At 37.9% G+C, this 12778-nt stretch overlaps 1 protein-coding gene and 1 pseudogene across 2 annotated transcripts in view; one reads left to right on the forward strand and one right to left on the reverse strand.

Moving 5' to 3' along the window:
• Nucleotides 1-2805: 2805 nt before the first annotated feature.
• On the reverse strand, nucleotides 2806-3915 carry LOC114211052 (L-lactate dehydrogenase A chain pseudogene; annotated as a pseudogene).
• Nucleotides 3916-8645: 4730 nt separating this feature from the next.
• The window catches only part of SYT1 (synaptotagmin 1), a 193741-nt gene continuing 189608 nt past the window's right edge, over nucleotides 8646-12778 (forward strand). For both annotated transcript variants that reach the window (XM_028105473.2, XM_028105474.2), the window contains exon 1: nucleotides 8646-8811. In XM_028105473.2, coding sequence (XP_027961274.1) covers nucleotides 8646-8811 — 166 coding nt within the window. The remainder of the gene's footprint in view (nucleotides 8812-12778) is intronic.

Genomic DNA, 12778 nt, shown 5'->3' on the forward strand with positions numbered 1-12778 from the left:
AGGGCTCAGTAGACACTCAACATACATCAAATGCCTAGTACATGATAAATGAAACCTTTGAAGGGAAAAAAGTAAGAACAGAGAGCAGGAGGGTTTTGATCAGAGAGAAGGAGAGAGAAAGAAATAGAAGAGAGAGAAGGAGAACCAATATGGTTGTAGGTGACTGAGAGAAGCAGTTTACAAGAAGGGACAGAGAAGACCTATAGCACTTTAGCCAGGAACTAGAGACTGTGCTGATGCTTTCTTGGGTGTATACTTACCTCCAAACCCACTAGGTTGTATACATTAAATAAGTAGAGCTCTCTGTAAGTCAGTCATGCCTCAACCTCAATAAAATGGCAACTACATAAATAAGTAGATTCCTAGAAAATGCAGCTGGTGAATGTTCAATATTTCCTTCCTGCTCATGCTCTTCCCAGAGACACATCCGGTATAAACATCTATACACCTTTTCACAGTGTGTGTAGTGTGGTATTTTCGGGTTGGATAGGGATGCAGATTCTATTCTCAAAGTACAGCTGCAGACCCACTTATAGTCAAGGTGCAAAAGTATTTATGACAGATACTGCCTGAGAACCACACTCTTCGGCACAATTCTTTCTGTACCTCTTAGGAGGCTTTTGTGACTAAATGGGTAAAATCTGGAGGTAACTAGATCTATTTTGGAAAAAAAAGAAGAAGAAAAAGACCCAGAAGCCTGTACTGTTTATGGTTTCTGAAGGTAGGTGGCCTGCTGTGCTTCCAGTTGCTCCAAGGTCTGAAAACCACCTTCCATCTCTCATCTTGTCCTGGGACTATCGCCAGAGTCAGCCATCATTGCCATGAGAGGGACCACAGATGCTCCGGCTTTCCTCTTCCTTCCTTCAAGAGACAGTATCTATTCAAACCAGAGACAAGATATACCTAAGCCTGACATTCAAACATCTGCAAACTTGCGCAAGATTTTGATAATGCTGCTAGACTTCATTTAGTACCTAAGGATCCTTGGGTTTGGAAGAATTTAAATGAAACTTTGACGGTGGTTCCGGTTTTTTTGGGTTTTTTTTTTCCCAAACATCTTCCAGAGTGGGTGCCGTAGGTTGGATTCCCTGGGAAGCTGCTCCGAGTCAGAGGTAGCTTATGGGGGGAGTGCTTTCCAGGTGAGGGAGTGGAGAAAGCAGGTTTGGACAAAGGGAGTTGCTGAAGTGAAGTGCAGTCACCAGAGGCTTTACCTGATCCTACAGGGCTCTTCAGAGATCACACTGAGGAAGGGGGCCAGGCCTTTACACCAGCATCCACCAGTCCCTGGATGTGAGCTGTCCCTGGGGAAGTGGGTTTAACCTTGGACAAGGCAGTTCCCTCCAGCCAAGGGCCGTTATTTAGGAGAGATGACTCAGCTCTGAGCTGTCCTTAGGCAGCACTCTCTGAAACCATGGGTCCCCTTCTTTGAAAAGAAGGAGGGATGCACATGGCATCCTCTCATGGTTTCCACCTACACCTTCAGAAGGCCAAGGCAAATTCTAATGGAATAAAATCACTAACTTTCTGCCCTCCATCTCAAAAATACATTCTAACATATTCCATGATATTTGCTGGACTCTTTAGGGTAATTACTTCAATAGTTACTTTAAGTTTGGAGCATTTCTGTGTTAGAATACTTTTTTTAAGTAATATTTTCAGTGTCTATTTGACCTTTCTCTCCTGTTTACTTTTTTTTTTTAAGAGAGGTGGGGGCACGTGAGAGGGGAAGAGGGAGAAAGAGAATCTCAAGCACCACCCTATGCCCAGCATGGAGCCCAAGGCAGGGCTCGATCCCACAACCCTGAGATCATGATCTGAGCTGAAATCAAGAGTCAGACGCTTAACTGGCCAAGCCACCCAGGCATCCCTCTCCTGTTTACTTTTTAATTTTGCGTGCTATTGTTATAAAATACAATACTTAAATAGAAATGGAAACACTGCTTTCTCCAGAAACTATTATGTTTATGCAGTGTGGTAGACAATCTCACTATATAATCTGAGAAATCTACATCAATTTATAGACCTAGAAACAGACATAATTAAAATCCTACTAGAAGAATATAAAGGACAAAGGGAAGTTGTCATGGTAACCAAAATCCTGATTTTCCTCATTTTATACCACAAAAGTATTAACCTCTATGATACCTTAGTATTTTTTCTACACTCTATTTTAACCAGGGGCCATTTTGTACATTGTGTTTGCTAAATACATAACTAAATCATTACTTCCTGCAATTTGGTTTTTTACATTACATTTTAAAGTATGTTTTTGAAAATCTGGCACTAGGAAATTAAACTCTTTCTGCAAGATCCAGTTTTTCTTTTTCTTTTTTTTTTTTTTTAAGAGTCACCGTTCAAAATTTATTTGGTATTTTAGTTGGTATGACACTTAGTTGGCTGCATTGTCTTTTTACATTATATGGCCATGTACACTATATTCTGACATACATGGTACACAAAGTAAGATCCTTTAGGACAGTTATGCACAATACACGCAATATTGAATTTATACATTGGATCCCAGAACGTGACTGACTGGAAAAGATGGACTAGGCATGTCGGGTGTTGGGGGAAGGAACCCAAAGTGACAGAACACACAGTAAACACACATCTGGTGTGCAGAGCAACCTCAGTTCTGGCAGTGGAGCCTCTGAGATGGTGGGGCTAACTTACGTTAACCAATTTAGGGCTACAAAGACAGGTATCATCCAGTACCAGGATACAGCTGCAGGGTTTGGTGAACCATTCCTATTTGGAACTTTAGGAAACTGACGTTTTTTCTTAGGCCATTTTAATATTACTTGAGTAACAGATCAGATAATAAGGACAATATACACAACCTCCAACTAAAATCCTGCTATAGTCTAGACAGTGAAGTGGTACATTAGAAAACTTTAAAACTGCAGCTCCTTTTGGATCCCCCAAAGTGTATCTGCACTCTTCTTCAAACGGGCCTCCTCCTCAGAAGTCAGAGTCACCTTCACAACATCTGAAATTCCATTCTGTCCCAAGATGCAAGGGACACTAAGGAAGACATCTTTAATTCCATAGAGACCCTTAATCATGGTGGAAATTGGATGCACCCGCCTAAGATTCTTCATTATACTTTCGGCCAGATCTGCCACAGACAGTCCAATGGCCCAGGAGGTGTAGCCTTTCAGTTTGATCACCTCATAGGCACTGTCAACCACCTGTTTGTGAACCTCTTTCCACTGTTCCTTATCTGCATCAGTGCCTAAGTCAGGGTGCAGATTCTTCAGAGAGACACCAGCAACGTTCACTCCACTCCATACAGGCACACTGGAGTCTCCATGCTCCCCAAGGACCCACCCGTGACAGCTTAATGGGTGAACTCCCAGTCTTTCCCCCATTAGGTAATGGAACCGGGCTGAATCCAGATTGCAACCACTTCCAATAACACGGTTTTTGGGAAAGCCACTTATCTTCCAAGCCACATAGGTCAAGATATCCACTGGATTGGAAACGACAAGCAACTTGCAGTTTGGGCTATATTTTACGATATTAGGAATGATGAACTTAAAGATGTTCACATTACGCTGGACCAAATTAAGACGGCTTTCTCCCTCTTGCTGACATGCCCCAGCTGTGATAATAACCAGCTTGGAGTTTGCAGTCACATTATAATCTTTGCCAGAGACAATTTTTGGTGTTCTAAGGAAAAGGCTGCCGTGCTGGAGATCCATCATCTCTCCCTTGAGTTTGTCTTCCATGACATCAACAAGAGCAAGTTCATCTGCCAAGTCTTTCATTAAGATACTGATGGCACAAGCCATGCCAACAGCACCAACCCCAACAACTGTGATCTTATTCTGGGGGGTATGTTCTTCCTTAAGAAGATTCTGAATCAGCTGATCTTTGAGAGTTGCCATTTTGGACTTAAAACCAAAAGGAATCGGGAGTGCACGTCGGGCGGGCGGGCGTCAGCGGCGTGCGAGGTTGAATGCCAAGATCCAGTTTTTCTTAAGAGCAAACAGTGTTAGTTTTTTCTTTGTGTAATTTAAAATATGTAAACATACACAAAAAAGTGAATATTCTACCACAAGTTTAACATTTTAAGTGTATCTTTCCAACCTCTTTTGCAAGAGTTTTTTATTTAGAAAAATTGGACATACTTTATTTATTGTTTCATACTTTGTTTTTTTCATCTAACACTAATGTATTTCTAGGTTTGTAAATATTTACTGCTAAGGTAATTTTAGTAACTTTATTTTATGATTTACCACAATTTAAAAAGTCTCTGTTAGTTTCTGCTCTTCTAATATGACAAGAGTTACAATAAACATCCTTAAATTGTTTGTACACCTCAGATTAATCCTTTATTGTGAATTCCCAGAAAAAAGAATGAGCATTTCTATAGCTTTTTATATGTTCTGTTACTTTGGCCACCATAAAGTATTTTTCTACTCTATGGTCTTTCCCAATTGCTCACTTTTCTGAACCCTCCCCTTCATATCTACATTTAGCCACATTTACAAATGAATATATATTAGATCATTGTTATTTTAACTTTCAGGTTTTTGGCTATTTGTGAAATTAAACACCTTTTATCTGTCAGCAGGGTTGTGTATTTCTTTCCTGGAGAATTGCTTGCTCATGTTGTTCGTACTGAACTTTCTCCTAGAGGGGAATTTACTTTTCTATTCAATATTATTTCTCTTGACATACCTCAGGATGCCAAATTCACTTTAACCAATTAAATGACTACATCTCTAAAATTAAGCAATCTGTTTCCCATTGGCAAGAGGACTTGTGTTTTCCATTTACTCGTAAACCAATTCAAAATAAAAGCATAACTATCTTTCTAATACTGATTTAATTGTTTAATAAGACATAAGTGTTATTATGAGAGGAGGCTAGTAGAAAGAACCTTGAATTAGGCTAAATCTTTTTTGGTCAAATCACTTAACCTCTCCGCCGCCCAGTTTATCCTGTAAACTGGGACTGAGTTGCCTTTCAAGGTTGCGTAGATTTCAGAATATTATGCCAAGGACAGTATTTTGGCACACAGTGGCTTAATAAGTGGCATCTTTAGTTTTCATTAGCTCCATTAGTTTTATTGTATCTTCCCTTGTCCCTTTCTATAGTGGTTTTCCAAACTGTGGGTCTCAAACCATTAGAGGATTGTGAAACCAGTGTATCCAATCTGCGGGTACAACTAGAACTTTTTAGTGAAAAAGGACAGAATTAAATATATAGGAATATTGCACACATAGTGAAGACAAGTGTTTTTCTGCCGAACTTTTGTTCCGTATAGAACATCTAGGAGGCGAGAGCCTGTATGCTGGCGCACAATGTAAAATGTACTTCTTACTATGGGTTACAGTCAAAAACTTCTTCAAAAACCACAACTTTATTGGACACTTGTCTCACAGTCCCTAACGCTATAGTGGCTGAGACATCTAGGTTCAAATTCCAACTCTACTAATTACTACTGTAGGACTTTGGACCAACTGCATAACCTCTGTATACCTTAGTCTCCTCACTGTTAAATGGGTGATGATTACACCTCTCCCAGGAGTGACGTGGGAACTGTAGGTTTTCATATATCTATACCACTTAGCGGGTATCAGTAACTTTTGGCTGTTATTTTATCAAGACTTGAGTAGAATATAAACTTTTTCTGAATAAGCAAACAATGCTACATAAAAGAATATAAGGTTATCACATTAGGCAGAACTGAATACTTAAGTTTTTCCATCTATGAAGTGATGGAAAACTAGAAATCAGCATCTTATTTCCACAAACATAAGTTCAAGGGCCATGTCACTGTTCTTAGTTTTGTTATTTACAAACAGCATCATCTCTCAAAATATGAAAGACAAGAAAATATTAAGCAAGCAATTAGTCTTTGTCAGTATATTAGATCCTTAATTGCCCATTATATTTTTGTTTATGAAAGACTTTAATTTCACAGTGGTATACATTAAGTAAAAGGAGCACTGTCTCTATTTATAATCTTTCCTTGATTTAAAAATATCAGAAATGATACAGATAACATCATTGACTAGTAACAGCTAAAAGTGTATAGCTTTTACCTGTTTTGATAAAACACTTGTAAAGCACACCTTATATCGGAAGAGGATTGTTTTTGGAAATTATAGAAACATTTGTTGCCTCTAAAAAAAATCTCCACATCTTCTAGTCCATCTTCTAGATGTTGACACTACTGAAGAGAAGTCTTTTTTAAATAGCCTTTCAGATCATTCAACTTGTATGTAGAAATGTTTTATATTCCATTATAAGCTGGCGTAACGTGAAAATATTTAACAACCTGAAGGGCAAAGGACCCAACCATCCGTGTGCACAAAGGCCAGAAACAATTGTGTGGCCATTTTGAGGCAGCAGCTGATGAGTGCAGGTAACTAGCAACAGTGTCTCACTTCCAGAATACGACAAAAATTGAGTCAAAGCATAATTAGACAACATACTTTTAATTTAATGATGGCACTGTTGTATACAGGTATTTGTATTTAATGCAATAATTTCTTTTAAATCCTAGAGTAAACCACAATCCCTCAAATATCCTGTGGAGATAAGTAATAATGCGTATCATATCTGGTGATTCTCACAGCAGAGTACCAAATTCAATTTTTGAATACATACATACTAATATTTCATACATATGTATGTGTTTGTGTATGTATCTGTATATAATTTTAGTCCTGCTGACGCACACGAAACATAAAAAATTTACAGTATTATCAGTATCGAAATTTCACCTAAGTTATGCAAACAGGACTCCAGTTTTTTGCAGGAAGACAGATCCTAAGCTAAACAGAAACAAAAAAAAAATCAAGAAAACCTTTTAGAAAGTGACCTTGAGTTGGAAAAATACAATTTTCCACAATCTGGAAAATTCTGGGTTGCCAAGTATTCCTAAGGAGGGGAGGCAGGAGGACTGAAGGATCGATTGACTGATGGATTGCTAGAGTGCTAAATTCATTGCATAGATTATCTTATTGCATACTCAAAAACCTTACGTCTTTGGTATGATTATTCTTACTTTACGAATGAAGAAACTAAAGAACAGAGAAGATTTGAGTCCACATCTTTCTGATACTCCCCTTTCAGGTTTTATTAGTAGCTACTAGTGGAAAATTAAAAGCTTTAAAGAGAGAACATATTATAAAATGAAAATGATTATCTGTGTGTATATATTAGCTTCAGGCATCATCTCCTTTCAGGGGATCCAAAAATCTCTGGATTTTGTTTCAGATTCTAATAATAATTCCATACATCTGAGATTATTCTGCTTTCAATTATACTTCCACTAAATATTTTAAGTATGCATAATTAATTCACAAAAGATTTTAATTTTATAAAAATCCCGGGTCTGTTCGCTGGTTATCTCCATTTCTTTGCAAATCAAAAGGGCTTTATAGGTCCATCAACTTTCCTGCTGAGGCTGTAAAGTTACTTTTGCCCAGATGTGTTCGTGTTTATCTATTTCTGCCCCAAATCCTGTCCCCTTTCTTGCCAGCACTGCCTGAAATCTTAAGGCACACAGTACAATTAATTATGAAAGTCCAGAATATGTTTAGATTGGAGAATAGGACTTCAAGCCTATCTCTTTAGAATGCCTTCTTTACATTTATAGAGCACTTCACATGTACTAAGAAAAATCTAGGCAGGGCAGGTTTCATTCTTCGTATTTCTGAAGGCAGATAAATGAAGAGGTCAAATGCTTTGTCAGAATTCATTTAGCTATGAAGAGGACTAGAACTGAGGTCTTCTGAATACAAGGCAAAGATTTTTTCATTGATTACCTTATGGATTGTTTTTTTAATGCTTTGGAGGTAAACAAACACTTAAAATCATTGAATAAGTTAATTTAATAGAATAATTCAATATAATCAAATTGAATAAACTGAAATAATTTGACAGACAAGACATGTTTCATCATCAGTTCCTTGATACATATAGTCAATCATGCCACATTTATAGTGGCTTCAAACATTTACCCAGCAAGACAAGTGAATTATTGATCCCAATATTGTCCACAGTAAATGTCAAAAAAACAAAAAAATGATTGGGAGGAAAATGGACCATCAATAAATGAGATTCAAGAACTAACTTCTCTTTGACACTCATGACACCTTATAGTATCAATGTTGTAAGGGCATCGCTTACAACCATCTTAAAAGCCACTAATATATTGAATGCGTGCTATCATTCATCAACATTTTCAATATAAATATTTTATCTTTCTGTCCTCTTATAAAATACAAATGTTGAGAGCATAGAGCATGTATGTTGTCAGCAAATGTTTCATCCACAGTTCTGTAATATATGGATTGGAAGTTAAATCTGCACAGTAAATAATTGGCAGTATAAACAACTAATAGATTTGACAGCTCACCTATTATTGTTAGGAGAATGTTTTCAGTAAGTACGCCTGATCTTACCTTCTGGGAAAGACTCTCCATGGTGGTTCCATAAATACTTTATGAACCAACATAAAGTAATATGCTAATGATAGACTATTTACCCAGTGAGCAGGTGCACCTCCTGATGTGTTTCATCTCTGGTGTACCTTTGATGTGGGATCAGTTAAGCCATTTTGAATTCTTTTCTTTATTTATTTATTTTGCTTCCCTCCCCTCTCAGATCCACCTGAACTTAAAATGGTGAGCGAGAGTCATCATGAGGCGCTGGCCGCCCCGCCAGTCACTACTGTTGCAACGGTTCTCCCACATAACGCCACAGAGCCGGCGAGTCCGGGTGAAGGAAAGGAAGATGCCTTTTCTAAGCTGAAGGAGAAGTTTATGAATGAGCTGCATAAAATTCCATGTGAGTACTACTACATATGGCTGGTTGGTAGGGTAAAAACAAATGCTTGAAAATGACCTTACCCATGGGGGAAAAAAGCAGTTCTCTTTTTTTTTTTAATGTGATATCGTTATTTTGGACAGAGTTTGTAGACACAGACTTAACATTTTCTCCCTCTTTCTTGGGGAACACAAAAAAGCAGTTCTCTTAACATATTATAAACGTACATTAGATTTTTTTCTTCTTGGCATGGTAGCATTTCAATAATAAAATGGAAAATTAGAAATGGAATTTAAATATTTAAATATACTTTATACATCAAAGCCCAGGTTATAAAAAACAAATTGTATCTTGTGTTTAATGCAGGTATTTTTTTTCAATGTCTGCTTTTCTCTAGAATATTCATGTTTATGAGTTGTGCCATATATATTTTAAATTTGTATTCATGAAATTATTCCATTGTAAAGATTATTCCTAAGCAATGGCTAAAATGTACTTTCCAGATATTGCAAGCTTGATTTCCTTTTATTATTTCAAAATCTTCTGCACAATTTTTAAATTTTTTTTTGTCCTCATCAGGACAACAAACCACCACCTGTACCAAAGTGTATGTGTATGAGCGCAGCACTAGGTTCTATCGGTGGCCTTTAAAGCTGAAACCATAGGTTGGTCTGTTCAGATTTGAACACTTCTGATGAACTAGAGAGTTTTTCAGATGCAAGAAAAATACGTTTTGGGCTTCACAAGTTTTATACTCTAAGTGAGAAAAGAAGAAATAAATCAATAAAGACACAAATATATACAGTAACTCGTGTGGTAAGAAATGATATAAGAGAAACTAAAGACGAAATCAGAGAGTGAGACAAACCATAAGAGATTCTTAATCATAGGAAACAAACAGGGTTGCTGGAGGGGCAGGGGTGGGGGATGGGGTCACCGTGTGATGGACATTAAGGAGGGCACGTGATATAATGAACTCTGGGTGTTATATAAGTCTGATGAATCACAGACCTCTACCTCTGAAACTAGTAATACATTATATGTTAATTAATTGAATTTAAATACAATTTTTTTTTTTAAAAAAAGAGAAACTAAAGAAGAGTAAGTGGAATATGGACAGGCATAGTGGGTAAAACGTTATTTTTTTAGGATGACCAGGGCTGGTTTCTTTTGTAAGGAACCCTGGAGTGAGTGGAGGAGGAAGTTTTAAAATCTGGGAATTTCAGACAAAGCCCCTTAGGCAAAAATCTGCTTGGAACAGCAAGGAGCCCCACAAGCCTTACGTAGAATGAATGAGGTAGAGGATGACAGAAGGTAACTTCACACTGTAGCACATGCCCTATCATGTGAGGCCTTGGGCATTACTCTAAGGAACTTGGATTTTACTATGAGTGAAATAAACTGGCTTTGGGGAGTTTTGAGCAGAGGTGTCCCATGATCTGACTCAGGTTTTTTAAAAGATCACTCTAGCAACTGTGTTGAAAATGGGCTCTAGAAAGGCAAGGGCAGAAGATAAAGCAGGACATTGTAGTAATCCAGATGAGAGATTTATCAATTTATAAGAAAACTATTTTATAAGGACATTGAGAAACCAAGCAGGGAAAAAAATAATACACGGAATCAATTTCTTGTCCATTAGTGACTAACAATTTGTTGACCTGCCTACTTTTAACAAATTCAAGTTCATCTGAGAGACTCTCAGCATAGTTGCCAGTAATTACCATTGTCAGCAGGAAGATCCATAATCTAGAGGAGACATATTTCGTTTTAATCTATCACCATTTTTACTGTCTGTGTAACTGAAATTTCTAATGGAAATAACATTAAACACAAAACATATCCCCCAAATCAAATTCCTTTAGGAGCCTATGTTATATAAAGGTTATCACTTTTGACTTGGCATAATATAGTGTGACGCTAATGACAGGTAACAAATTAGAATATTAATTGATTTCAGTCTCTGAACCAAATCTTGGCTATCTGGCAGATGTGGGGGTTTTTTTTGTTTTGTTTTGTTTTTTTTGCAAAATTGATAGCAAACAGCTTTAGTCTGTCACTTGAAATTCCCACTTGTGAGATGAGAGGTGTCACAATGGCAAGGAATATGCATGTCATTAGTTGGGTAATCTGCACAGTCCAGCACGGAACATATTCAAACCAAATTGCCTGATGATATCATCCCTAACACCATGGGGCTTAAAAAGGGAAAGAAAAGGAAATGGTAAATGCTGAGCATTTTTATCTTTCAATTCATTCTGCACACTGTTATCTAAATGAAGCAGACAAGGTTTTTCGGAACGTCTCTTTATTTTGCAACTTTGATTTTAATATGACTAGGGCCCTGGTTGGTTTGTAAAGCGTGAACTCGTGTCATCCAAATAGCTGTGATTAAGGTTTTGATATTCATGAGCTTCTTGAAGTAGAGTGCACCTTTCCTTGAGCATGGCAGAAAACCAAATAGCCAGAACCTGTCCCTTAGTCCGGAATAAGAGTGGACTAAGGGTCATTGTGTAATTCGTGCAGAAATACTATTGGATAGACCGTTTCACAGAGGGATTAAAAACACAAGCTCTGGACAGTGACTACATGGGTTCAAATCTAAGCTCTACCATATACCAGCTCTGTTAATCTTTCTGTGTGTCAGTTTCTTCCTGTATAAAATAGGGACAAAGATAATCTCTCCACCACAGGGTTGCTGGGTAAAGGGAGCAACGCATATAAAGGGCTTCACAGAGTATCTGGCACAGAGTAAGCATTCTATAAATGTTAGCTAGTATAAAACTCAAGCTGTCATTTTAACAAATCTATTTCCATTTTAGAAAAGCCCTCTATTCAGGTCAGACAGAAACCCAAATTATAAAAATATCAGAAACTTTGCAGCCCAATATAAGCACATTGCACTCTCTAAACCCATCCCAATGATCTAGCAAAGGTGAATTCCCTCATGGGGTTTCCTTTCCCCATTATCACCTCCAATTTTCCTTTTTCTTTCTTTAATAACTTCTATAATTTCACTTTCTCACTCCTTCCTTCCTTTCGGCCCACACATATGCTCAAGCTTCTCCTATCTGAAAGTGCCTAGCAAAAATTCAGCACACAGTAAGTGCTCAGGAAATGTTCCATTTTCTTCCTTCCTACACTAACGTTTCCTTCTCCTTATCTCACCTCTCTGTCAAGCTCTCACTGTATCTCTTCCTTCATATCTACCCCAGAATTTACTGAAAAACATAACCTTACTCCTGATATCTATTTCTTCAATTCCCCATTAACGACTGGACTCCTTCCTCTCTAATTTCCATCCTGCATGTGCCACTAAAGTTGTTTTTACGTAAGTCCCCAGGCACTCCTTGATGCACAGTTATGAAGGTTATGATCCACCTTCACTCGGTCAGATATTTCGGTATCATTATCACTAGCAGCCACCATCATCTGAAACTCTTGATTTCCAGGACTCTGCTTTTTCTCCTCTCCCTTCTTCACCCACCCGTACACTGTTTCATTGACCGGTCCTCCCCTTTCATTGTCTTTCCTCCCCTCAAGTGGTAGAGGATCCAGGATTACATTTTTAACCCTGTTCCATTCGGGTTTTTCTTCCCAACATCCTTGGGTGATGTCATTCACCTAGTTTTTCAAATGAGAGATCTCACTGTCATCCTTACCTCCCTCATCTATTTCCCTTCAATCCTATACCTGCAATTCATTTCAGTCCTGTTAATTCTGCTCAGGAAAAACCTCTCCAACCCAGCCAGCACTCACGTTCCGATGTTTTCTCTCACGCTTTTCTCTCTTCCCGGACTCCCTCCGGCCATTAACACGGACACATTCTGTTATCATCCAAGAACCAGTTCAGATGTTATCACTTGAATGAGAAGTTTCCTCATTTCCCAAGGCAGAATTATTTGAGTCTTCCTCCAACCTTCCAAAGCCCTTCATGAAAATCTTTACCTTGATTATTTGGTTTTCTTTGGGGCCTATCTTCCTCACTGAA

This window comes from Eumetopias jubatus, unplaced genomic scaffold, assembly GCF_037043125.1.
Source record: "Eumetopias jubatus isolate StellerSeaLion01/CBP00866 unplaced genomic scaffold, mEumJub1_p1.0 scaffold_8, whole genome shotgun sequence".
Taxonomy (NCBI): domain Eukaryota; kingdom Metazoa; phylum Chordata; class Mammalia; order Carnivora; family Otariidae; genus Eumetopias; species Eumetopias jubatus.